Raw genomic sequence first — 27,311 nt, 5'->3', positions numbered from 1 at the left:
TAGTGATAAATTTGGCAATAATTTTTTCACTAATTGATTAGTTGTTTGGTCTATAAAATGTCAGAAAATATTGATCAGTGTCATGTCATGTGACCATGGATTATGCTTCTACATTGCAACAGCAAAGTGAGAAGTTAAAGGTAAAAATATGTAAAATATGTAAAAAAAATATGTATGCCACAACTTTTTTGAAAACACGCTGCGAGAACGTTAAACACAACCAAATACAGCAAGTAGTTCAGTGTAAACTGTGTCCAGCCAATCAGCAACAGGTGACATTCCTGCTCGTGTGCAGTGACGACGTGTTTTATTCGCCACACGTTACTCGTGCAAGTTTGATTGCCAGATCATGTTGGTAACCTATAAACGATAACTGACGAGTTCTGACACTGATGACACACAGACCTGACTTCAATTAGTTATAAACTGCAGGAACAACTTTAACAACATTAATTAGTGTCCGCTGTCATCTGTGCTACTTTGAGTGCATTTGTGTGTTTGTGTTTTCTGTATTTTAATGATCACAAATTTTGCAACTCATGAGAAAAATGTCTCCTTTTATCCTTGACCACAGGACAAATCATTTCAAACTGTTTTGTTTAAATTAAATCAAATACATTATATACATTGTAGGATTTCTCTGACACTGATATGTGTCTCCTCTCAGTGTCCGGTGACAGATCGACCAGAAGTCGTCCCTGAGACCTCTGTCCTGTCTGATGTGTGTCCATGAAAACAAAACCAGCAGGAGTGTTGTGTTAAACAGCAGGACCTGAGCTCTGATCTGAGCTCAGTGTGGGTTTTCTCAGCTGTGTCAGCGCTCTGCTGTAAAATGATTGTTGTGGTTGGGAGTAGTTTTGTGCAGACGAATCCATCACAGCAGAGACCCTGGGAACGCATGATGAATATGTCCCCAAAAGTCGACATCCCTTATCGACTAGAAGCCATTTGAGATGCAGAGGAGAGGCTTCAGTGTGTTTTATGTTTGCAGGTGCTCAGTAATCAGAGCTTAAAAATGAACAGACTGAACGGGCCGCTCCAGATGAAGCAGTCTCAGCACTGGAGCAAGTCCAAAAAATGTTTCCTGTGCAAAGAAAAGACTTCCAAACAGACAGTGTACTGACAGAGGACAAGTCAGTCAGTCGATTTTGTTTGCATAGCAAGTCTGTGACATATAGACCTAGATAGAGCTCTGCTGCTCAGCCTCACCACCATTTTTACCCAGTGGCCACTTGCAGTATTACAGCGAAAATTCCCCACCAGCCTAAAAAACATTTTACCCCAGAGTCCACCATTATAAACAAGACGTCTGTGAAATGGTTGATAGGACACCTCGAACTGCAGACAAGCTCAGTTATGACTCTTTCTATTACGAAGTGGAAGTTTTATAGTTGTAAAACTTTAGAAAAAAGCTATTTTAAATATAGGTGCAAGCAGCAATGAATGCAATCCAAGCAGTTTATGAATATTTGGATGCTTGTAAGAAACAAGATTAGATTAGATTTGTTGTGTTAAGTCCTGCCCACAATTCATGCACCGACTGAGTCATGACTCGAGGTCACGCAAAACCATTTTTGTGCGAATCCATGCAGCCAATTATGATATAAACTATTTGCATTTGTGGCACTCCCTGGTGCTGAAACACAGTGTGCTTTAATACATTAGCTTCGTGAAAACTCCTGAACACGTGTCTAAACTTTCACACCGCTATTTCATTGTGTTCATGAGTTATTACACCTGACCAATCAAAATTGAATTAATAACTCCAGATCAGCAAAGTCTGTAGATGATGCTGACTCGTTTTCAGGACAATTGGTCCAACAGCCGAAGATGAGTTTGCAAAAATCAGCTTTGATAAAACTGAAAAAAAGTCGTAAAAGTTGACATTTTTAAACCAGAAGGTTAATTGAGAAAAGATGCAGATCAATTGAACGATTAAAATCATGAAAAATGTTTGAGACTACGCCAAGCTGTTTTCAAGATAATTGCAAAAACGTAAACTTGTTTGTTATAGCGCCACCTTGAGATCAGTGAGCATCACTTTTCTTGTCATAGTAGTTGGTGGAATTTGCAACCATCCTGCCAATTCTGGTGAATTTTGATCTTACAGTTTTTGCTGCTCAGACACTTTTAGCAGAAAAGAAGAAGAAGAAGAATCAGAACAAAAACAATAGTGAGTGACGCTGCTTAGATCCCTAAAAACATCTTCACAATGTAAAGTCTAACAAAACTACTGCTCTCAGTCTATAGATGACATACTGGTGCAGAAGGTCACTGAAACAAAATTACTGGCCGTTACATTAGTGTCATGGTTTTGGGTTTTGTTGAGTTCCTGTTTTATTTTGGTAGTCTTGGTTCTCCCTCGTGTGTCTAGTCTTTTCTTCCTGTCTTTGTTCTTTTTATGCTCTTTTTGATTGTCATGTCTTTCACCTGTTTGCCCACCTCTGTCTTGTTAGTTCCCTCTATTTAGTCCCTGTGTTCCACTGTGTCTTTGTCAGTTCGTGGTCTTGATGTCTGTCTGCCTGCATCCCCTGTGTCTCCCTCCCATGTTTCATCCGTGTTATTTTTCCTCGGCTTGTTTTTTGCCTTTTTGGATTCTGTTTTGTTGGACCTTTGAATTTTTACCTCCCTGAACCAGTGTAAGCCTTTGTTTCTTTGTTCCTGTTTTATTTCATTAAATCTTTTTGAACTGCTCCCCATGGTCTGGTGTCATCTGCATTTCGGTCCTCCAACTTGTTAAACTACAGCAATTAGACAGTTGATCGTCTTGTTCTGAGCAGATCGATCTTTTTGTCTCCATGATGGAAAAGGACACTGCATGCAGCCTGGTTAGTTCTTTGTTCTTCTTTCTGTTCCAACGTCTGTGAGATGCATAATCGACTATCCTGGCTGACTGCGGAGGCAAAACTAAAATCTGGTCTTTTGTTATTAATGCATGCTGTCATCTTGAAAAATACACCTCAGTTCTTTGGTGATAAACTAGAATATAGTGTTTTTTTGTCATGTGTATGTGTGGGTGGTCTTCTGGTACTTTAGACAGATTCAAAAAGTCAAAGTCACTAAAAATAAAATCGATGAATTGCATGTAAATTTTGTTGTGGCGGTTCTGGAACTTTTTTTTTTTGTTTGATTTTATTTATTCATTTGTTGCATTTGTGTTTGACAATTTTGTTTTAGTTTTTGTTTCCTGTATTGGTGATTATTATTTACTGCTTCATGTCAAGTCATTTCACTGATCTTTTCTTTTTGTCTTAATTTTGCCCTGATATTGAATGTTATTTTCACACTGGGATTTTAAATTAATGTCTTTTCGTTGTTTTGTGTGTGGACCCCAGGAAGACTGGAGACCACTTTGTGGAAACTAATTGGGATTCAAATAAAAAATAAAGAATAAACTGAAGGCGGCATGTTTTTGGCAAATATTTTAATTTTTACATTTGTTGCAGACAAAGAAACAGCCGAATGTGGCACTGTGTTGTCATCAGCTCGACTCGACTGGACATCTGTGCTAATACTCAAACTGTCTGACACATTTTCACTGAGATGGTCTCAGTGCCTTGCTGGAGATCACGGTGGCAGCAGCTGCAGAGAACTGGCTGGTAAAAACTGGAACACCAACCTTCACATCTACAGTCACATCTCAGCTGCAGATGCAGCACGTAACACTTTCTGCTCTTTTGCCATCTGTGTGTCACAAACAAAATCAATCATGATGTTCTGTTGACGGATGTTTATCTGCTGATGAATGCAGCACTAAAAAAACACTCAGTTGGTTCATTTAATGACCTCTATGACGGCTGAAGAGGTTACAAGTGGAGGCAATCTAAGCTTCATCTTGGCTGTAATAAACCTGTAATTTTGTCTGTGATGACGGTGAAAGTTTCTCAACCTCCTCTGATCACTGACCCCCTAATTCACCGACCCAACAAAGAGGTGAAGTTGTCATATTTGCGGTGTGACATTTTTTCTCATCCCTGTTTAGCAACAAACATGAAGACAGTTTCAGATGGATTATACAGAAGTATTTCCTGTTAACAGGCAGAGAGGGCGGGGCTTGTCGCTGCAGTCAACAGTGCTGAATGAGCGTTAACGCTGCGACCCTCCATCCATACAGAACCAGCACAGCAGCCGTCTGTTAACCAGCTGACTGTCCTCGACTGGAAGCTCTCAGAGAGCTCCGGGCCTGAGTCGACTAACTTAGCTGCATGGCTAACCAAGCTAACAGCAGCTACTTTAGCGTCAAGTAAAGCTATCCTTCCATCATGAAGCTCAGTTAATCACTCGGTGCTGTATTCCCTGTCAGTCTGATCTGCAGATATTAATCTTAAACTTTGCAGAATTTCTTCCATATTCGTTTAGTGCCCAAATAAAATCTCCTCCTCTCCTCACAACAGGAATGACTGCACTACACACTTGGAAGCAAATTTGGAAACTTGGAAGCAGTTCAAATATTTTTAAAAACAAAAAATAAATATACAACGAGAGGAAAAATCCAAAACAAGGTACAGGTCCACAAACACAAAGAAACTTAAAAAGAGTAAACAAGACGGGAAAAGTTTCCTTGCACAAACACAGGAAAGGGCTGGCATGCTCGACACAAAAGGAGACAATGAAGTGGAGTCTGAGGTGGAGACAGACATGAGACTAAATACAGAGGCGGTGTGTGTGTGTGTGGGGGGGGGGGGGGGAGGGGGGGGGGGGGTAAATCAGGGGGGCACTGATCAGTCCAGAGGGGTGATGGGTGGGGGGTGCAAAGGCAGGAGGTAAAGCAACAGAAACAAAAGGGAGAGCACAGACTACAGAATAAAACAGAACATGAGCATCAAAAACGATGACATTCACAAAAAAGTTTGACATCAACTTTGACTGTGTTTGATGCAAACATGGAGTCGTCTTCCTCCACTTGTCTTATGGTCTGTTGAGGTGTCTGTAAGTAAAAACTAAATATATTTACTGTATATTTTTATTTTATTGAGCACACAATGTTCTTTCAGTTTGTTTTCCTTTTTTCTAAAGTCTAATTTTTATCTTTATTTCAGTTGAAGGAGCAGCATGCTACAACTGCATGAACAAAAGTGAATGCAGCCGTTCAAATAGTGAGCTGTCTGCAGGAACACTGCAGGAATACTGCAGGAATGCAGGACAAGTGCAAACTATATGACTATATGACTATATGACTGGAGTCCTCCACTGTAAGTCAGTCAGCTGTTTGTAACTCTGTCAGTTGTGTGTCGATGTAAAGTTCAGCCTATTATCCTGAAAACAAAAGTCCACTGATCTGAAAATACAGTCTGTCTCACTGCTGCCAAAACCCATTTATATTTTGCTCAATTTAACTGTTATAAACATCCGCTCTTTCTAAAAGATTATTAATAATTTCTTATGACTCATAAACAGATGCTTACTCATTCAGCTAACATTCAGCATTATTTGATCTCTAGTTAACATGAAGCGGGCAAACAAAAACAGTTATTAAAGACTGGATTAGAAAATTCAAAGGAGCGTAGCGTCATTGTCAGTTTTTCTCTGATGACACATCATGGTCATTTTGTGATTTGGTACAGTATATACTACAGATTTATACTTAAAAAATAAATAAATAAATAAATGAAAATAAGAATAATCACAGCTAGTTTTGTGTTTTGTGTTTTTTATTTAATTATAACAACTTTGTTCAGAAGGAAGGCCGAGTTGGCCGAGATCCACTTCAAGAAAAGGTAGAGCAGAGACTAATATCTGTAAATGCATAAGAGGCAGGGCAGGGTTTAAACATCATGACTGACTATCTGGATCCCAAGTCCTGGACCCGTTTCAGTGCCTGCTGGGTTCTGGCTGTGTTCCATTCCAGTGGAAAGAATCTGCCATAATGTCAGTCCCTTAAAACACACGAGGACCTGAATGACCACAGACCAGCTGCTGTCAGTGCTGTGAAAATTACAGCCTATTACAACATACACTGAATTTTTAGGCCCGATGCAGATAATGATTTTAGGGAGTGAAAATATTCTAATATTACAAAGCTTTATTGTCTAAATATGACATCAGGGAACTGGAACAGTAACAATTAAATTAATCACCAACTTTTTTTTTTTTTTTTTTTTTAGAATTGATTAATCGATTATTTTTTACATAAATTAAGGCATATAGTCAGGTAAGGGGGAAGAAGAAAAAGAAACCAATTGCCTACTGCAGTTTTAATGCAGGGTGTGAATCCTATCAGATCTGTCTGATCACATTTTAATACCTGGTGTAAATGGAGTCATGGAGTAAGTGTCATCACTCTCCCTTGCTTCTGATTTGAGAACTTGAGCGTTTTGCACTTGCTATCTATCTATCTATCTATCTATCTATCTATCTATCTATCTATCTATCTATCTAATAAATGTTAAGGAGTTAAAAGTAGTAGATGTAGCACAAAATATAAATACTCAAGTACCTCAAAATTGTATGTAAGTACAAAAGACAAACGTGCGTGTAATATGTTTAACCTGTTACTTGTTTTACTGATTTGCATTGAAAAGATATCAGGGTGTCCAGATGTGTCCAGATGTCATCTTCTCCTGAACCAGTTCAGCTGTTACACCAATGGACGGACGGATGATGGATGGATGGATGGATGGACAGAGGATGGATTGGATGTTCAGTCTCTCGGTTGCTGGTGGAGGTGTGTGAAGTGTGTGACGTGTGAACGCGCCTGGGCTCGCGCGGTCTGCTGGTCATTCAGCAGAGCAGAGCGCGCGGAGAAGCAGCTTCAGGTCTGTAACACTAAATTATTATTTTTTTCCTTGATTTAAAAACTGTCACCTCGGTTTATCTGACTGTTCTTCACACAGAATCTCTTACTGTATCTGATGATTCACTTCAGTGTAAAGAATCATGAACGGAGTAAAAACCTGAACGTCCGATTTTAGATTTCACTCTTTGATTTGAGATTTTCTCCTGAAAACTTTTTGCTCATTCTGAATGTTATTTTTTGTTTGAGGTTATAAGACATCTGCAGATACTTTCTATGAAATATATTTAATTCTTGGTGCTTCAGGTGTCCGCGTGCGTCCTGGAGAAATATTTGGTCTCGTGTTCAGATGTTGCAGTTTTTTTTGTTTTGTGTGTTTTTTGCTGCTCTTCTGTGTTTTTGTCCTGTTTTTATTCACATCGAAATAGTCTCTCTCTCTCTCTCTCTCTCTCTCTCTCTCTCTGCTGCAGATTATTACTGTTATTTCTAATTCAGAGGTGGTTCCCAAAATGTGGTCTGCGGACCCCAACAGGTCGGGAGAGAATTCAAGTAAATTTTAAAAGATAAAACGTTATATATATTCTTATAATTTTACTCTGAAAGGTGAAACAGTGAGGTCTCAACACTTGTGATTCAGATCACAAGGCTTCATGGAAACACACAAGTCAGAAGAAACTGATCCGATGTGGACAGATCAGAGGGAATATTCAGTCAGATTAAGAGGGTTGGTTTAAACCTTTAATAATGTGTTCAAAAGGAAAATAATATATATATATATATATATGATGACTGAGAGGAATTTATGTTTATATGAGTCTTTATGTTGTTCTGTTAGGAAAATGTTGCAGATACCTTTAAAGATGCTAATACATGCTAATACATGTTCCTAAAGAAATCAATGTATTGGGATGTATAATTAAACCTGGATTAAAGTAATCCTGCACCTAATGATTATTTTCATCGTCAATTATGATTATTCGTCATGATTAATCAATTAGTTCTCGGGTCTACAAAATGTCAGAAAATGGTGGAAAATATCAATCAGTCCAAGATGATGTCTTCAAATGTCTTGTTTTGTCCACAACCCAAATATATTCAGTTTACTGGCATAAAGGAGAAAACATTCAGAACTGAAAAGCTGAAATCAGAAAATTTTGACTTTTTTTCTTACAAAATTACTCAAACAAATTAATCAATTATCAAAATAGTCGGTGATTAAATTAATAGTTTACAGCTAACTGATTAATCCTTGCAGCTCTATATTAGAGTGAATTTATACTGAAAGTTTTATTGTCAGGTACATTTATATGTAGAAGGAATATGAAAACATGATCACAAAGACCTACATTACATAAACATGTCATGCAATGATAGACACTTGTATAACACCTTTAAGGTCAGGGTAATCTTTATTATCTCAGAGCAGCAAGTCATTCATCAATACACAAGAATTCACACACAAAAACACATGATTACATGAAGCTTTTCAAAAGACCAGTGTAAAGGAGGGCAGAGCGAAGGTACACACACTGATGAGCCTTTTCACAAACTGCATCAGCATTTAGGTCAAAGGATAACTCAACGTCAATTATTGTCTCCAGATGCTTCTACTTAGTCAGTGATTTGTTAAAAGTTAACTTCAACCTGAACCCTGTTTTCCCATGTTTTAAGTTTTTTAATGGGGGCAACATTTTTTGAAACTGGGAGACGGCTGAATTCAGCAGAAAAAAAGCTGAGCTGCAGTTTAATTTGGGGCTGAATGAGTCTGAACCAAGTCATTTAATCATGACTGCTAATAGGGCTGAACAATTAATCGAAATTTTATCAAAATCACAATATTGCCCACTGCAATATTTGATAAAACACAATTTTTATTGGAAAAATTATTGTGGTGCTGCAGAGATGTGATGGCCAATTGAAAAATAGGTCCAAACGTGTGAAAACAGGTGGAGCGCACCACCTGTTTTCACATGTTTGGACCTATTTTTCAACTAATGATCAATTTGGCAATAATTTTTGCACTAATTAGTTGTTTGGTCAATAAAATGTAAGAAAATGTAGAAACATTGATCCTGTCACAAACTTGTCGATTGGAAAACAGGTCCAAACGTGAAAACAGATGGAGCGCACAGGCGCATGTCCATGTGCGCCACCTGTTTTCACGTGTTTGGATCTATGTTGCAAGTAGTGATGAATTTGGCAATATTTTTTCCACAAATCAATTAGTTGTTTGGTCTGTAAAATGTCTGAGAATAGTCAAAAATTAACCCTGTCACAATCTTGTCAACTGAAAAATAGGTCCAAACAGGTGGAGCGCACGGTGTGCTCCACCTGTTGGACGACCTTGGACTTCTTTGTCAACTAGTGATGAATCTGGCAATAATTTTTCCACTAATCAATGCATAAAATATCAGAAAATATTTATCAGTGTCTCTCAGAGTCCAAGGTGACGTCCTCAAATGTCTTCTTTTGTCCACAACTCAAAGATATTCAGTTTACTGTCAGAGAGAAGTAAAAAAAACACAGAAAATATTCATATTTTAGAGCTGAAATCAGAGAACTTTGACAATTTTCTTAAAAAAAGAAAAAGATCCAAACTGATTAATTGAATAACAAAATAGTTGTCAAGTAATTTAATTGTTGACAACTAATCGATTGGTCAACAAATCATTGACTTCATCATCATTTGATATGGATTGCCGCAAAAATTAGACCTTTAATGTTTTTAAATGAATTTGAGAAGAATAATGTAGAAATTATCATGACCTCTAATATTGCAAATAATATCGCAATTGCAATATCAGTAAAAATAATTGCAATTAGATATTTTTTAAAAATTGTTCAGCCCTGATATAGAGTACAATCATCAGGACTTTTAACTGTCACTCTGCTTTACTGTTAGCCTACATTAACTTTCCACTGACTAACAGATAGAGATCACAGAGACAGGAGGAGACAGGAGGAGACAGGAGGAGACAGAAGGAGACAGGAGGAGACAGGAGGAGACAGAAGGAGACAGTAGGAGACAGAAGGAGACAGGAGGAGACAGGAGGAGACAGAAGGAGACAGGAGGTGTCTTGTACATGACTCAGGGCTTATTACTGTTGGATCACTGTCACACACTTTATAATTTGACAAAGAACACAGTTGGATACAAACACAGCAGTTTAAACAGCGTTTGATCTGTTAATCAGGGAAAATACCTGAGCTTACATGCATATTTGTTACCATTGTTATGAAATGACTCACATAAATCTGTACTGGCTCATACAGATCAATTATAAGATCGCTTCCTGAACAGATTTCACCATGTGCAGATGGACTTATTAGTGGTTCAGCTGTCAAAATCCCGCCAAAGTTGCATGTTTGCCATCATAAAATCCTGTGGTTGGTACATTTGCTCTCAGACCACAAACAAACTGCACCAGAGTCAGTTTGGAGGCAGACCGAGTCTGACATTTTTAAGCGTTCTCAGTCCGTTTGTTTGGTCTTGAAAATATAAAAATTAACATTAATTCCATTCAAAAGAGCGAGCTGAAGACAGTCTGGGGCAGTTTCATGGATCCATCTGGACAACTAAAGCAGAGCTGCACAATTAATCATGAAAATATTGAAATCGCAAAATGGCCAAGTGCAATATCGAAATTGCAGGACCAGAACCAAATTGCAATTCTTTGAAAACAAAAAACAGCATGACAGTGAGGTACTGTGGTGCTGCAGAGATGATCTGCCTCAACAATCTTACAGATGAAAGAACACGTTTATTTAGTACAGACATCAACAAATATCACATCATCATGAGTTTAAAAGTTGTTTTTTCAGTAAAAATGAAAATTGTGATGCAAAAATGATCTATTCCACTCATCATATTGCACATTGGAATCACGATTTCAGTCAAAATAATCGTAATATGACTTTTTTTTTTACTATATCATGCAGCTCTATAACTAAAGGAGAGCTGTACTGCTACACAAAGTAGCTAACAAGCTAACGTTAGTGCAGGAAAATGTTTGTGTTGCTTAAAGAGAGCACAGCAAAATAAATTAGTAAATAGGCAACAAAAATGTTTGTATTGAAGCAATATTGCCCTCGAGGTTGTGCTGTTGGACTGAATAATCAGCCTACAAATGAATGACAGCTGTGCTGATATTAAGTACAACATCACTCCCTCTCATGTGATATTTATTATTACATGGCTTTGTTAAATACTCGGCTCTGGTTGGTCAATTACAACATGCTATAATGTACAGCGAGCAGGTCATTATTGTGAATAAACCTTTATTTCACAATAATGACCGGATTACTGTGTGTTATCCTGCTTATTACATGGTTACATACCAAAAAAATATTTGGCACACATTTATGTGACACAAAATATTAATTTTAAAGTGTTTTTGTAACGGTTACCTTCTCAGTGTGCATTATCTTGCTTGTTACATGGCTATGTACAAAAAATCAATAATTTCACACAAAATATTAATTTTAAAATGATTTTAGTGATTTAACAATGATTTTATAGTTCATACGGAGTCTATGATCAGCACTGTATCCACAGCAATGGTCTGTTATACAGAAATAAAAGACCTTAGAATGCTGTAATTGAGCAATCAGAGTCGAGTATTTAACAAAGCCGTGTAATAATTCTGTAAAACAGAGCGGGGACAGTTCACACCAAAGCAATCTAGGTGGATAATCAGCACTACAAAACAGAGAAAAAATATGTATTTTGGATTTTGGGTTGAACTGTCCCTTTAAGAAGTTGAGAGCAGAGAATATTTGATGTTTTTGCTTGAAAAATGACTGAAACATTTAATCAGTTATCAAAATAGTTGCTGATTGATTTTCTTTCCATTGATGAATTTATTAATCATTGTAGCTCCAAAATATAAATAAAAACAACTATATGAACAACAACATGTACTGTTTATATACACAACAGGTCAAACTGTCAGTGTGAGCTGCAAACAGGGATACAAGATGTTGGAATAAATAATGAATGAATATTGAATATTAATGTGAAGCAGGGAACCATCATAGATACATGTACACACTGTACACACACAGAGTAATAATATGTAACAGGTCAACTGATAGGGGTGTTTTGTCTGTGGAAGCACATTTATGCCCAAAATAAATAAATGAATGAATAAATAAATAAAATAAAATAATGATGCATGAAAAATGAAGAATAATCAACTTAAAACTTGCAGTGTATCATAATGAATCATAATTCATCCTTATTATTATTATTTTATATCTGCAAAATATCAACTTTTGAGATCCAACACTTTCATAATATTAATTTAAGGTGCTGACGATTAATGAGGATTTAATTTCTTAAAATAAATTGTCAAATAGTTGCACACTTGAATGTCTGCTTCCTTAAGTTATTACCAAAAAAAAACCCAATAATGAGCGAAAGCAAATGCATTTATGTAATACGGTAAAAAGTAGATAAATTACTTTGCAGTAATTTCATGTTTTATGTGTTTTTGTTCAAAACTTTCTTTTATTTTATGTTTTTAAATCAGTTTATTTCATTTAATTAAAAAAAATCTGACATTCCTCTGCCTACCACTAGAGGGAGCACTAATACCTCAGTTTGAAAATTTTGGATTTATATGTCAAAAAGTTGTAAAAAAAAAAAAACGCATGGCACAGTTTCCCAGAGCCGTAAGTGACGTCTTTAAATTGTTTCTTTCTGTAAGTTATAGCATCAGGTGACCAACTGTTCCTTTAATAAATACCAGACATGTCTGGATCTCAATATTGTTGGAAACATTCACAACACAACTCAACAATTTAATGCATAAATGTAAGGTATTATATGTTTAAGAAATTTACATGAGCGTTTTTATTTCTATCATCCTCTTCTGATTTTTCTGGCATGAAAAGGTTTCTGTTCTGCTCAGTTTGTGGAGTTTGTGTTTTGATCTAATTTGATTTCATTTGACCTGCAGCAGCTGTGAATGTGTCACCGAGGACACATTTAATGAAGGCGTCCATCAGCTGTGTGAGGGATGATTAAAGGGTGTATTTGTGTGAAAACCTTCCTGCTGCAGGGCGTCGACTCCTGCTGCCCTACAGTGTAATAAGATTGAGAACAAGTTGACATGACACAGTTCGGTACAAAGCTCCTGTGTCGGAGCATTAAAAGAAGCTCTTCAGACGTCAGAGCCGAGATACGACATTCCCCAACCTGCGGACAAATATAACAAGTAGACGACATGGACACGGTAACCTAGCAACGGCATCAGCAAAACAATGAAAATGATGCATTTAAGAGCTCAGATCTGAAGTGACACTGAGCAGCCAAAGAGCTGCATGTGTGTCCAACACTAAATCTATCCACTGTAGTGAGAGACCTGAGACAGACAGGTGACCTTTCAGGGTGTTTTACGCAGTGCATGCTGGGATACGCTCCTGGAGGTGAAGCAAAATGAAAATTTGATATCATGATTATAGTGATCATTATGGTTTTGTTAAAATGTGCTTAAAAAAGTTTAAAAAAAAAAATATTTTGAAAACCTCAATAACTTGGAATTGACATGTCCTTTGTGATGTCACTGTTTTTACTGACGTTAAACAAACCCACAACAGTTTTCAAGGCGCCAAAATCAAACAAAACCACTGACTCACTTCAAACCATGGATCATATATTAAACATACATGATTTTATGATATATTTGACCCACCTTCATACGTTATTTTTTATAGACACTTGAATGTTTGTTGTTTCCATAAAAAAAAAAAAACACTTTTCAGACAAAAACCTGAGAAAATGGCATTTTTGTGAAAGAGATCATTTTTAAGCTCGTGGATCTGCAGCTGAGCGCCGATGTTTTCATGCTACACAACATCTTCTTCTGCTGCTGAATTCTGGTGGTTCTCTTCTTCTTTGAGTGACAAATTTTGGTGAAGTGATCCGTCACTGCGTTCCCTAAAACTCTGTGAAAACAGCAAAAGACAGATAATCTGATCATTGGTGAGGAAAGAGTTAATATACAGCGTATTGATCCAGTTCATTATTTGGGCTGCAGGAATCATTTTGTACCCACGGTGGTTATGCACTGAAGTTTTTAGGTGCCTAAAAAAATTGCTGATGATGTGATACAATCTAAAGATGTTAACGTGTTTTTTTTCGCTGTCCCTGCAGACGCTCCTCTCTGAGCATGTTGACCTGATCCAATATGGACGTCCCGACCAACAACAGCCTGACTCTATCAGACTACCTCCTGGCCTCTGACGGTCTGGACTATGAGATCCCTCTGGACGAGATCCCGGACACCACGCAGGGCCCTGCCTTCTTCGTGGCCACCATTGTCATCGCCACGGTCCTGGTGGTCATCATGCTGGTCTGCGGCGTGGGGAACTGTCTGTTCATCGCCAGCCTCGCCCGCTACAAGCAGCTCCGCAACCTGACCAACCTGCTGATCGCCAACCTGGCCGTGTCGGACGTGCTGGTGGCGGCGGTGTGTTGTCCCTTCCTGCTGGACTACTACGTGGTGAAGCAGCTGTCGTGGGATCACGGCCTGCTGCTCTGCGCCTCCACCAACTATCTGCGGACCGTGTCTCTCTATGTGTCCACCAACGCACTGCTCGCCATCGCTGTGGACAGGTGAGTCCACCTCCACCTCCAACAAACACAGCGTCTTCCAGGTTTAGTCTCCTGGGTTTTTACTTCTTGATGAAGATTAGATTTTTAATTATTTTACAAGATATCTCAAATAATATTTAATTATTGATTCAGGGTCTCACCAAAGGAATGTGCATATGCAGCTGCACTAGTAGAACAGCCAATAGGAACGCCCGCTCTCTGAGATGATCTGGGATTGATTTAAATCCATCATCATCAGCCAGATTCTCTAAAACTGAGCCAAGAGGAGGAGCAGAAGTCTAGTTCTGTCTCAGACCACCTGATTTACAACATGCTGAAAGGTTATTACAGTTTATTAAAGAAAAAAATCCCACCTACCACAGCGTTAAATGTCACTTAACTTATTTTTAGACTTTTTCTAAGTCTAAGTCTACGCATTATTAGACTTAGACAGTTTTTAGTTTCAGTTTAGTTGTGTTTAGGCTGAAAAAAAAAAACTTAGGTGGATTTAGTCAAGAAAAATAGATGTAGGGCGTCAGATGGTTCGGAAAACGATCAACAGGCATCAGACGCAACAATCGATCGTTTCACCTGTGTAGTGTGTCATAATGGACGACAACCGATGCCACATCTAGAGTGACGCGTGACGTCCTGACAGAAAGACTACCATGTCACTCACACCACTTCGGACGCCATGTTTGTTTACAGCCTTTCTCCCGGAGGTCCATCGTGAGCACTTCTTGGTCGTGGAGTGACGTGTTGTGTCACGTTTTTCAGCCACGACACACCAAGAATTTATGACTCTTTATGACACAATCAGTGATTCTTTCAATTTGAACACAGAGTTTTGATTTCAACCTCTCAAATGTGAATATTTTCTGGTTTCTTTACTCGTCTCTGACAGTAAACTGAATATCTTTGACATTTGAGGACGTCATCTTGGACTTCAAGTAACATTTTTAAACATTTTTTGATATTTTATGGACCAAACAACCAATGGATTGCAATCAACAAATAATCGTCAACAAACACTTAACATAAAAATTTACATTGGCAAAGTGAAGACAGTATTGATTGTTCAAACAAGACCACCCATAGATATAAACAACCCACTCTACCAAAGTCCGTCTGTAGGTCCAAGCTGAACACAGGATGCTCGTCTGATTCACACGTTTGATGTGAAGATTTTATCTGACATAATAAAACTTCAACAAAGAGCTTCAGTCCCGTTGTGATGATATCAGTCTGTAATTGCTGCGTCTCAGAGGAGGTTTATTTTAAGGTTTAAGCAGCGCTAACATTAGTGACGTACTTTGGTCATGATGAAAGGACCCGGTGTCTCATTAAAAGAGAAGCCCCATAACATCCCATAATTCTAGGAACAGCTCCAGAGACAGGTGATTCTGCTCCTTTCATCGAATTCAAAGCCTCTTTAGGTTCTAAGAAGTTCTGTTGAAGGTGTTCTGAGGCCTCATTAGTCGACGAGGGCAGCTCGAGCTCTGGTAGATATGATCTGAGGGCCGTCACATCAGGAGCCGTTTCCAGAAAAAAAAACTCCTAACTTAACCGTAAAAACTTACAGCAAGGACTCCTCACGTAGGAGGGAGTCAGGAAAATTCTCAGAGCAGGAGGAGACAGAAACGTTTACCTTGGAGCTGGAGCCTCAGACCGTATATTAGATAGGTTGAAACCCTATTAAAATATGATCTACGGTTGTCTCCTTTAGAGATGATGGACAGTGAAATCGATTGACCCAATCATAGATTTTTGTCTCTATTAGAAGATTAGAGGTGCACAGAGACGTCACTGTCTGTTTCTGTATTCTCTTTTTTTAGGTTTTTTTTTGTTGTTGTTGTGCAGTAAAGTGTGTATGAAACAGCAGGTTCATCCGTGCAGAGGTGAGAGTAAAATCATCCAAAAGTTTCATGTATTTCATGCGAGTCGTGGCCAGCAGGTCCTGAATAAATGGTGGGAAATGATTTGTTTTATTCCAAACTGGCAGTTAGACTTCTGGTTAAACTTCCATCCTGATTGTAAAGTATAAATGGATCGTGAATTCAGATTCAGCATGGAGCAAATGATTTAATTCAGTTATCAGAGAACTGATGCTGAGGAGGATTCTCTTCTTGTGAAGGTGAAAGTTTGACCTCACCACAGTTTTCTTTTCCCTGCCTCCACTTTCTTTTATTCCTCCCGTGATTTTATCCGTTTCCTTTTCTTTCCTTTGCTTCGTTCATTTCTTAATGTCTTCATTCATGTCTTCATTCCTTCGTCTCTACTCGTCTGTCCTCTTTCATGCCCCCCCCCCCCCCACATTAACACATCCCTCCCCTCTTCTTCTGCTCCTCTTATCACCGTCATGTTAAATCCTCCTGCGTGCACATGACCGTCAGATGTACCGCCAGCTTCAGCTGCACAGACGCTCTCTGCTGTGACCAGATCACGTTACCAACATGTATGTGTGTGGGAACAGCCGAGGGACTTGTTCTGGGTTGTTTGTGATAAACACACACAACAGCATGTCAGAAAACACACACACACACACACACACACACACACACACACACACACACACACACCTCCTCCGCTCTGCTACACTAACTGCTGCAGTGCTGCGCTACAGGAGCAGACTGAACACCAAACATACAGATGTGGTCAGATGTTCACATACACTTGTAAAGAGGATGTACATCATGACAGTTTTTAGTTTCCAATCATTCCTGTAAGTCTTATTTTTCTATGATGGAATGATTGAAACTTGTGTGTCATTTTCATAAATTTATTACAGGTCTTCTGGAAATATGACAAAATCTCCTGGGTCATAAATATACATACAGTGATGCTAATATGGCAGCAAAACAGCCCCAGAACATAAAACCACTGCCAAAATCCCTGATGGCAGGTTTGGTGTCCTCGTTGCTCAATGTCTGTTTCATCTGACCTCAGAAGTTTCCTCCAGAAGGTCTTAAGGTGCCGCTTCTGGATCAAAGACTTCCTTCTTTCTCTGCAGCCTCTCAGCCCGTCGATGTAAAACACAGTTGACTGTGGACACTGACATCTGTGCTCGAGCAGCTTCTAATTCATCGCAGACCTGCTTGTTGGTGATTGTTGGTTGACTCTTGACCATCCTGACCAACGATCTCTCAGCAGCAGGTGATAGGCTGCGTTTTCCTCCTGATATACTTTATTAAGAGTTAGATTGTTAGACCAGAATGTCAACATTTTACTTATTGAACTATGAAGTCTTTTGTAAAAAAAAATAAGTTAAGATTTCTATATGTTAATCATGTTAATCTAAATATTTGAATCTGAAAAAACTTTTCATGGACATCCCAGACCTGTATTTGAGAAGCACTGCTGTAGAGTAACATTTAAACAGGGTGACTCACTGTGCACGCTTCATTTTGGACTAAGGAATGTCCAAAATGGACCAAACAGAATAAATTTAATGGAAATATTTAAAAACATTCTTTGGTGAAAATCAAAAACATGTCCATGTTTTGCTTTTTCCTGTGTTGCAGACGTATCAGGAGTGAAATAAGCAGCAAACACCATGTGTGAGCATTTCTTGCTTTGAAACTGCAGTGAGCAAAGACAGGATTCAATCAAGCTGGGTATATGACATCATAAACCTAAGGAACCAATCCTGTTAATCGAGGGGGTGGTGCTACAATAACAGGAGAAGGCAGACGTAGTTGGTTACTGTGATTAGTCAGCAGAACAGAGCAGAAGCCCGGTGCAGCTACTTAGGGGCTATTTTCATATTCATAAATCCTTGACCACTAAATGAAGGCGAGGTGTAGAGCTTTATGTAAGACATTTTAATGAGGTATTTGAACTTATTTTGCAAAAAAAAAAAAAAGAAAAGAAAAAAAAGCGTTATCAGACAATTATTTACTTCTTGCAGGGTATTTTATAATGTTTTATAATGACTGGAGGTGGACTCTGTGTGCAGCTCCTCTCAGTCTGCACTGTAACTTTCTCCCTGACTGCTGCACCAGAGAAGAAGACAAACAACAGACAGGTTTTAAGATGCAGCTCAACTCTTGTGAGTCCTGACAGGTGTGGCATGTCAAGGTGCTGATTGAACAGCAGGATTGTTGCACAGGTGAGCCTCGTGACACAATAACACAAACTAAGTAACTGACTGCAGCAGTAAAACCAGCAACTCCTGTGTTCTGTGTAGTAAAATTACTGCTTCTGTCAGTGGAGTCTGGAGGCTCTGGAGAGAATAAAGTTTGTCAGACAGTCTGACAGGAAAGGAAAGTGGTGAAAATATTCTAAATATAGGTGTTTAAAATATGTCTAAAATACTCCTGCTGCTTCTCTATACTGGGTGCGTGTCGATCGCCATCTACTGTAGGTAAAACACTGACTATGGATGAGTATCTCATACAACCACACTTTAAAAATTCCCATTAATTTTCTAACATTGGCATGCAGCAGACAGACTTGTGTTTGGCTGAGCTGCAGAGAGGAACAGGAAACAGGTCACATCGTGCAGGAACCTAATGTTCACTCCACATCAAACGGACCTCAGGACTCTGAGGACGATCTGTCCGGACATAATTTACATTCTGCTACGATAAAAGCTGCTCCTGTGCTTCCCCTCAGCTTCTGAATCAAATCCATCATCGGCCGTAGCTCGCACTTCGGGACCAGCAGCCCCCCCTCCATGTTTCATTTATCACAGCTGACATCCACTATCGTGTATAAATAGCATCTGCACAGAGGAAAGATGGATAATCTTCGTATATCCGGGAACGTCAAAGTGGTTCCAGTTTCCCAGTTAGTCTGGAAGTGTTCGCAGCCAAACATCTGGCAGTGTGTCTGATTGTGTCCTTCTCAGCTCTGGATCAAGGGTACAACGCTTCTGCTGCTGATTAACACTAAAATTTGACCAAAACACACACACACACACACACACACACACACACACACACACACACACACACACACACACACACACACACATACACACACACACAGATGAGGCTCATTACAGGTTTTCTGATTTGCTTCCAAAGTGGGGAACCGGCAGTTGAAAACAGTTCAAACACCACAGTGGTTATCATCCTCTGCACCAGATCCTCCACAAATATAAATGATATAAACAACAACTTCAAACAAGAAGCGAGATAACGCAGCTTATTTTCTGTGATAAAGAGCCAATTTATCTTTAGAAAATGAGCTTTGTTATCACAAGAAAACATCATTAAATCACCCGACAACATCACCAGGCTGCTACAGTATAACCATACAAATTTACAAATTTAGGAAAACTTGGTGGTGCCAGTGGTATATCCCTGAATGCCTATGAAATAATTTATGTGAAACTGAAGGTAAAAATCTGTTATTTGAAAAGCAGTTGCTTACATGGTGTATGGTTTTTTTTTCCTGCATTACTGTCTCCCTACAACAGAGGACGGAGAGCAAATTTATCATGACTCATTTCAAGGCACTCTCCTTAAAAACCATTAAAATCCATTTATTGTCATGGCATGGTCGTGTTAGACATGTAAAAGACCCTAAAGGAATTTTATTTGTGTGTATTTGTGTACACGTCCTTATACAAAGAGCGTATAAACAAACCCCTTTTTAAGTTAAGGAATTGCTCCTTCCCAAACGTTTGGATAGGAGCAAAATGAGCTAAATCTGAGAATAAGATAAATATGAAGAGAAACTCACCACAGCCTGTGTTCTTCATACAGAATAAGAACTGCAGAAGAAGTTTCATCCTCCTGAGTGTTTGATACTCAGAAGACAAACCTGACCCACATCTGTCTCGTTGTTCTCTCTCTGTCTGCAGGTACATGGCCATCCTCTACCCTCTGAGGCCTCGTATGAAGCACCAGACGGCGTACTGCATCATCCTGACCGTTTGGATCGTCCCCATCTTCATTTCCATCCCCTCCGCCTACATGGCCTCAGAGACCACGTACCCGCACGTGGAAGGTGGCACCTACAAGACCTTCTGTGCTCAGATCTGGCCCGTGGACCAGCAGGTTTACTACCGCTCCTACTTCCTCCTCATCTTCGCTCTGGAGTTCATCGGCCCGGTGACCGTCATGGCCGTGTGCTACATCCAGATCTCCAGGGAGCTGTGGTTCAAGGACGTTCCAGGGTTCCAGACGGAGCAGATCCGGAAGAGGCTTCAGAGGCGTCGGAGGACAGTAGTGGTGCTGATTCTGGTGCTGGTCGCTTACGTCCTGTGCTGGGCGCCGTACTACGGTTTTGCCCTGCTGCGGGACTTTTACCCCACCCTCATCTCCCGGGAGAGGAACTCGCTGGTGGCCTTCTACATCATCGAGTGCATCGCCATGAGCAACGGGGTCATCAACACCCTCTGTTTCATGAGTGTACGGAACAACAACAAGCGCCTGAAGAAGGCGGGAAAGTTCCCGCTGAGGCTGGTGACTTTTGTGGCCGCCAAGTCGCTGGATGAAGGCGAGGCGCGGACCTCCTCCCTGCGAATGACGGAGGACATGGAGGGAGGTCGGAGGTCGAACATCTGACAGGTCAAACAGCACAATGGATCTGCTGCAGCTTCAAAGTCTGCGCCACAAAGGAGCACAGAGTGGGAACTTTAAGCCTGCGATATCAGAAGAGAGGCGGCGGCGCTTCATCCATCTCATACAGCGAAGGAGAGAACTCTGGGGCCGTGTTTGTAGTTCTGTTTCTGAAAAGCTGGACACAGCTTTGGATTTAAATGTTGGTTTTGCCCCAGGCAAAGATGTTCTCACTACACCTGAGTTTGGAAAAATACGGCATGTTTCCCCTGTAAAGTTTGCACTGAGGACATGTGGGGATACAAACACATCTGCTGCTTTGGTTTGTGAACGTGCAACAGTGCAAAAGGGTTGAAACAGAAGTGGAATATAATCAGAGGGTGTGGTCGTTTATAAGTACTCTCTCAGCCAATCACATCACTGGTCTGAGCCAGTCACAGTGAAGCATGAGGACAACAGCTCAACAAGTGAAGAATCGTCTTCTTCAGGAAGTCATGTTGTTGTCTGAAGGCCGCAGAACGACACCACAGACATGTTTATGTAGACGCTGCATCAGCCTTTGAATCGTACGTCGACGTCACCACCATTCTGGACTCAGCTGACTGGACTGAAACCAGAACTGTACCTATTTCTGGATAAAAAGCTCTAAAATGTTTATTTCTCAACTGATGTCAATGAGTCGTTTTTATTTTCAAGAGTTCAGGATCTTTGTGGAATGACTCCATGAAAAAATCCATGTAGACCGTAAACCCTAGAACAGATTTATACCCTCTCGAAGCTAAAGTTAATGGACTGAAAGTGTTCTTTACTTTGCCAGCCGCAACAAGTAATAAACTGGTGTGTTTTTTGAGCAACACAGCTGGCTGCTGTACACCTTCACTTTGGCCTTACACCCCTCAAAAAATCAGAGGCCCTGAACAACTTACGACGCACGTAGCGCTACGAAGGCTCTGGGAAACGGGGGCCAGGCTGTTTAAATGTGATGCAGCTCACAGCAGAGACAGAAGCATGTGAATATGGACAGACGTGTCGACGTGATAAAAAACTATTGTTATTTGATCATGAAGCCTGATGTTACTCTACAGTTCTGTGTTTCACACTGCAGACTGGAGGCTCCGTTTCTGTTTCCTTTTCATTGAACTGCTGGAAGCTCTGTCTCTCTCTATAGACATTACTACCAGTGAAAAAACAGAAAAAAATCCTGCAGGTCGTTATAATGAAAAACGAAGGAATAAGAAATAATTAGCTAGTAAGTGAAAATAATGAGTTAGTCTCTCAAAATGAGGAGTTCTAATCTCTAGTGGCTAGTTTTCTGCTAGTTTTCTGCTAGTTTTCCTGAGAGCTCAGAGGAATATTGTATATCTATTAACATTATACTCTAAGAGTTATTGCAACTGACAAAACGTCAGTAATTTTCACTATTTGGCCCAACTTCTATAAGATGTGTTTTATTGATTTTTAAATCAACATTTTGAATTAATATTATGTGGCAGATTTTTGACTCTTCACTTAGTAAGGTGAGGCAGTTTTATTTGTAAAGTACTTTTCATACATAAGTAGGTTCAGAGAAGCAGATACAACACAAGTTATAATGACACGAGCAAGATAAAACAGATAAATCTAAAGCAACTAAGTAAAAGAGTAAAAGAAATAAAAGAATAAAACAAATAAAATATGAAAAATAATAAAAGTCATGAGGTTTTTATAAAATATAGAACAGTAAGGTTTCCAGTCTTGATGTAAAAGCTGTGTGTGTGTGTGTGTGTGTGTGTGTCAGCAACAGATCACCAGGTTATCACAGGCCAGCCTGATGTGTGTACAGGTGTGTGTGTGTGTGTGTGTGGTTATTCTGTAGCCGCCTGGTGACATTTGAATGTAATGAATGAAGGTAAACACAGTGAACGTATGTCGTGCTGCCTTCAGGTGTCTGCAGGGATCCAGACTTTTCACACAGAATAAAAGCAGCTGTGGACAGCAGACACTGGAAGAATCACTCAGATTTATTCTGAGAAAAATGCAGACTGATGTTCCTGCTTCAATATTTTCATGCAGATTTAACCACATGGTTAAAGAGTGATGAATTAAAATGGTTTTATTTTTGCTGCATATTGAGGCTCATTTCCAACAATGTGATCAAATAAAATGATCCTGTAAGTCATTATAATGAGAAAGTTCCTTGAACTGATGACTTAGTGATACGAAATAATGACAAACTGTCTCAGAATATTAATTTAATATGAGAAACTATTTCTGAAAAAGTAATCCAAACCCATTATTTTGAACAGGTTTCTTATTTTGAGATATTAACTCATTATTTTAACCCTTTGATGCACAAAATATCCAAACTCCTGCTAATGTACAATATGAATCTAAAATGACCCGTATTCATTTCCTGTGTGATTTCATGCATTGGTGAGTGTTTCTTTGGTATATCTTTTTAAATCATTTTATTTGATCAGTTAATATCCCCAAAATTAATCAAATGTTTTGTTTTTGATTAACACAAAGCTTTACTTTTTTATTTCCCTACTTTATGGCAAAATCTATATTTTTTGTATTTCTACATTAGGTTTACATACATGGGTCAAAAATGACCCATGTATGCAAGTGTGATTGAAAAAAAAAAAGTTTAGCTGTGATTTAGAACAGTGTTTCTCAACTTGGGGACTGGGACCCCTAAGGAGGACGCGAGATCATATGTGGGGGTTGAATTCCAACGTGTCTTCCTTATTTTTTGTTGAGTGCTGTCTAGTTCCATTATACTGGAGAGAAGACAGACATTTCTACGTCTCATGTCTCCAAAACTCTGCAGCTCACAGTGAAACTATCCAGATGTATAAACACAACAGGCCGAGTGGAAAAACATGTATTTTTGATTTTGGGGTGAACTGTCCCTTTAATGTAATGATTCCTCCTCTGTCAGTTTGCTCATGTGAGCAGAGTCGGGGTCCAGGATGGAGGATGATGCTGAGCGACTGGAGGATTTTCCCTCCCAGTAGAAACACGTGTTGAACATGAATGTCGTGAGGCTCTGGCGTGGTTTCGTGTTTCCAGCTCGTGTTCAGGCAGCAGCTCCTGAGTCGTGAACAGACTCGTGTTCTCAGACGTTTCCTGTTGAAATTCATGAGGTCGGCCGCCTGTTTAACAGCATCAATGAATGCAGAGCGTCAGCCGGCAGAGTCACGACGCGCCACAAACAAGACTGACTACAGATCAGCTGTCTTCAAACCGGCTCTGAAGATGTCAGTCAAACAGGCGGACAGTCGAGAGTCTACACAGAAACATGTCATTTCTGTTTTTGTGCACCTGTGATGCAGAAAGAGCAGTGAAACTGGTCAGAACATTTATACACGTGCATTATTGATAAGACCTTGTGTGAATTTGGTCGTAGTGGTTTGTCATTTTTAAAAAAATGAGTCCCCAGTTTAGGAAACACAAATATAAACGCGACACTTAAGTTTTTGCTCCCATTTTTCTTGAGTTGAAGTTAAAAGTCACAGACTTCCTCTGTGCACACAAAAGGTTTATTTCTCTTAAATTTTGTTCAGAAATGTGTTTAAATCTGTGAGGAGTGAGCTCTCCTCCTTTGCTGAGATAATTTTTTATTTTGGTTTAGCAGCGACACAGAAGGGTGCAATGGATGCTGGGGATGCAGTGATTTGTTTGTATGTCTTTAAACTGATCACAGCCAGCATCCAGGAATCCTGCAAAACCCTGAAAAGTAAAAGTAACAGCTGCTGGGTTGTTTACATCCGTACCGTTAGCGACCAGGTCAGGTGGACAAGGTTCAAATTACAGAGGAGCTCGACTCCCCTGAAAGCCTCGATTTGACACGTCGTCCATTTCTGACCTCTGTTTTGTTTTCTGTACATTAAGGTTCCTGAAATATATAATAATATGTAATAATAGTAAAAATGTGTAGATTTTCAAGTCTTGAATCAAACTCCCAAAATCTTGAGAAAGCTTTTAAATTTTAAACGTTCTGAAATAAACCAAACAAAGTTTTGCCGACCTTTAATCTTTTGTTGAGGTCATTTACTTTTCTTCTTTAGATAAAACTGAATCTTGTGAGTTTTAGAAACCCTGCAAAAAACTGTATTTTAAAAACAGTCTTCCAGTGAGCTATGGCCCTGATTTGTCTTTATTTTGGATGTTTGAAAATGAAATTAAACATTTTCTCAACAAATCATTATTAGTTGGAAAAAATTTTTCAAAACTTGAGTTGGGCAAATTTATTGAATTTAGCTGCTTTTAAATTTTTTTCTCAACTTTTTCGTTTTGACAGTGTGTTCTCCTCCTTGTTGCATTACTGAACATATTTGAGTTGGCTTAATCAAGTATTTTAACTGGACTGTAATCAAAGAGAACATGTAACACTAACTGTATTTAAGCTCTGATAACCTCCAACTTTTAAGTTTATCAACTCAAAGAAATTGTGGCATGCCTTAATTTTTTTTAAGTATTGCTGACTTATTTGGGTTTATAGTGTAGAGTATTTGAGTAAAAGTCATGTGACCTTTGCTGAGGAATGAAGGTGTCCAAAAACACAGCAAGATGGTCCGTCTTGTTTGATCCAGATGTTATTCCAGATGCACAATAATTATTTTGGTGTTTTTCATCAAAAATGTTTTAAAATGTGTTTGACCGTCGTGGAACTGCATCACCGACGTTGAGAAACTCTTATGTAGATTTTAAAAAATGTCATCCAACGTGATTTTATCTGTTTTGTTCTGATCTATTGACTTCTGTCTAATTTGTGACGTGTTCAGAATCCACCTTTAATTGAGGAGGACGTGTCTCTCAGTTTGGATGTGACCTTGCATTAAATGAACACGGTGGAGCCTGTTACAGGGAGTGTAATTAAGATGTCAGATGTGTGTACACAGGCTGAGTGTTTGTTCTGTACGTGAGCCGAGCTGCAGCTTTTTATCTTTTCAAAGAAAGAAAGAACACGTGAAAGATAAAACCAGGACTGCTGAAGCTGTTTGTCCAACAATCTGCTCTTGTCTTCACGTCGACGAATGGTCTCTTAAAAAGACAGTTCACCCAAAAATGAAAATTCAGTCATTATCTCCTCACCCTCATGCTGATTGAAGGTCGGGTTTAGTTTTTTTTTAGTCCACAAAACTCTGCTGGAGTTTCATAGGAAAACAGAGTTGCAGAATCTTCCAAACAATGGAAGTGAATGGTGACCAGTTTTCAAACGTAAAAAGCAACAGAACATAAACAAAAAATGCCTCCCTGCTGCTCATCTGGTGTAATTCAAGTCTCCTGAAATCCCAACATGCCAAGATGACTTGAAAGACATGATTTACATCAGTTTTTAGCCTGAATCTTCACTGTAGATCTTTAGTTTGGAGCCACATTCACGTGCACACTGTTTGAACTGAGTGTGTGTGTAGTGTGACGGTGTGCAAACGGCAAGATGAGATCCTGCAGCACTGTTTTCCTGTGAAACTCCAGCAGTGTTTTGTGGACTAAAAAACTAAACCTGACCTTTTTTAATAGAGTTTGGTGACCCTGTCTCACAAAAACATGAAATCAAGACAGGAAACTTTTTTATCAGATGTATTTAAACAAAGTAGGAAAAACGGTCCAACAAACATATAAAAAATGACAAGAGATCTACTCCTAAACTTCTAGATTTGACATATTTACACAAACAATCAATCTGAAGAGGAAGAGAAGGAGCCTCATCTGAAATAAAACAACAGAGAAATCAGAAAGTATGAAGGAAATGAAAAATAACGGATCAGTTTCTATTCTAGTACATTCTGTATTACTCGTCATGTAGTTCTGATCACAGTCAGAGTATTTTCAGTGATTTAAAACACACAGTGGTTTATCCCAAAACACTTTACAGCTGCCAGCGTGGGAATATCTCTTCATTTAAATTTGCATGTATAGCTGCACGAGGCAGGACTTTCACATGAGCACGTCTTTCTTTAATCAGCCTTATTGTTGCAGTCCGCTGTTGTGTTTGATGTTGCCATGACGACACCTGCAGAGACACCGGACAGATTTTGCATGTTGGCAGCTGGAAGCGAGAATGTTGAACAGAAAAAAAGACCTCAGAAATGTTCAGATTTGATGTGAGCAAACAGACGAGAGGCGGCGGAGATGACACCGAGGTGCTGAGAGCTCAAAGTGCTGCCGCTGTTTTACCGCTCGTCACTTCCTGTCTGGAGGTTTGATGAAATCAGAGTTTGAACTGCACGGACTGAGAGTACCACTGTGAGACAGACAGCGACAGCATGTTGGGACCTGGTTTCAGGGCTCATATCTGGTTTTATGTGCAGTAACTGCTGTTTGTACAACAATTTAAAAAAGTTGGGAACCCTGTGCTGTCAAGTCAAGCTGCCATTTGTGGCCTTAAATACATTACTTTATAAAACATAAACCTACCGGAGGGAAGCTTCTCACTGACAGTTCAGTAGTTTCTACATGGACATCAGGTGGATGTAAAGTATAA

At 39.3% G+C, this 27,311-nt stretch overlaps 1 protein-coding gene across 1 annotated transcript; it reads left to right on the top strand.

The window, feature by feature from the left end:
- The first annotated feature begins 6,692 nt into the window (after nt 1-6,692).
- prokr1a (prokineticin receptor 1a) lies at nt 6,693-21,637 on the top strand. The gene is made up of 3 exons (XM_084714634.1): nt 6,693-6,755; nt 13,890-14,351; nt 20,140-21,637. Exons 2-3 carry the CDS (start codon nt 13,924-13,926, stop codon nt 20,843-20,845), a joined length of 1,134 nt encoding a protein of 377 aa, XP_084570760.1. The 5' UTR covers nt 6,693-6,755; nt 13,890-13,923; the 3' UTR covers nt 20,846-21,637.
- The last annotated feature ends 5,674 nt before the right edge of the window (nt 21,638-27,311 follow it).

This window comes from Lutjanus erythropterus, chromosome 3 (genome assembly GCF_056507025.1).
Source record: "Lutjanus erythropterus isolate fLutEry1 chromosome 3, fLutEry1.hap2, whole genome shotgun sequence".
NCBI classification, from domain to species: domain Eukaryota; kingdom Metazoa; phylum Chordata; class Actinopteri; order Lutjaniformes; family Lutjanidae; genus Lutjanus; species Lutjanus erythropterus.
Note: the sequence above shows the minus strand (reverse complement) of the source record. Positions and strands in the feature narration are given on the sequence as shown.

Coding starts and splice junctions, on each gene's coding strand:
- prokr1a (XM_084714634.1), top strand. CDS start 13,924: ATGGACGTCCCGACCAACAACAGCCTGACTCTATCAGACTACCTCCTG. Junction 14,352..20,139: donor CTCGCCATCGCTGTGGACAG/GTGAGTCCACCT, acceptor CTCTGTCTGCAG/GTACATGGCCATCCTCTACC.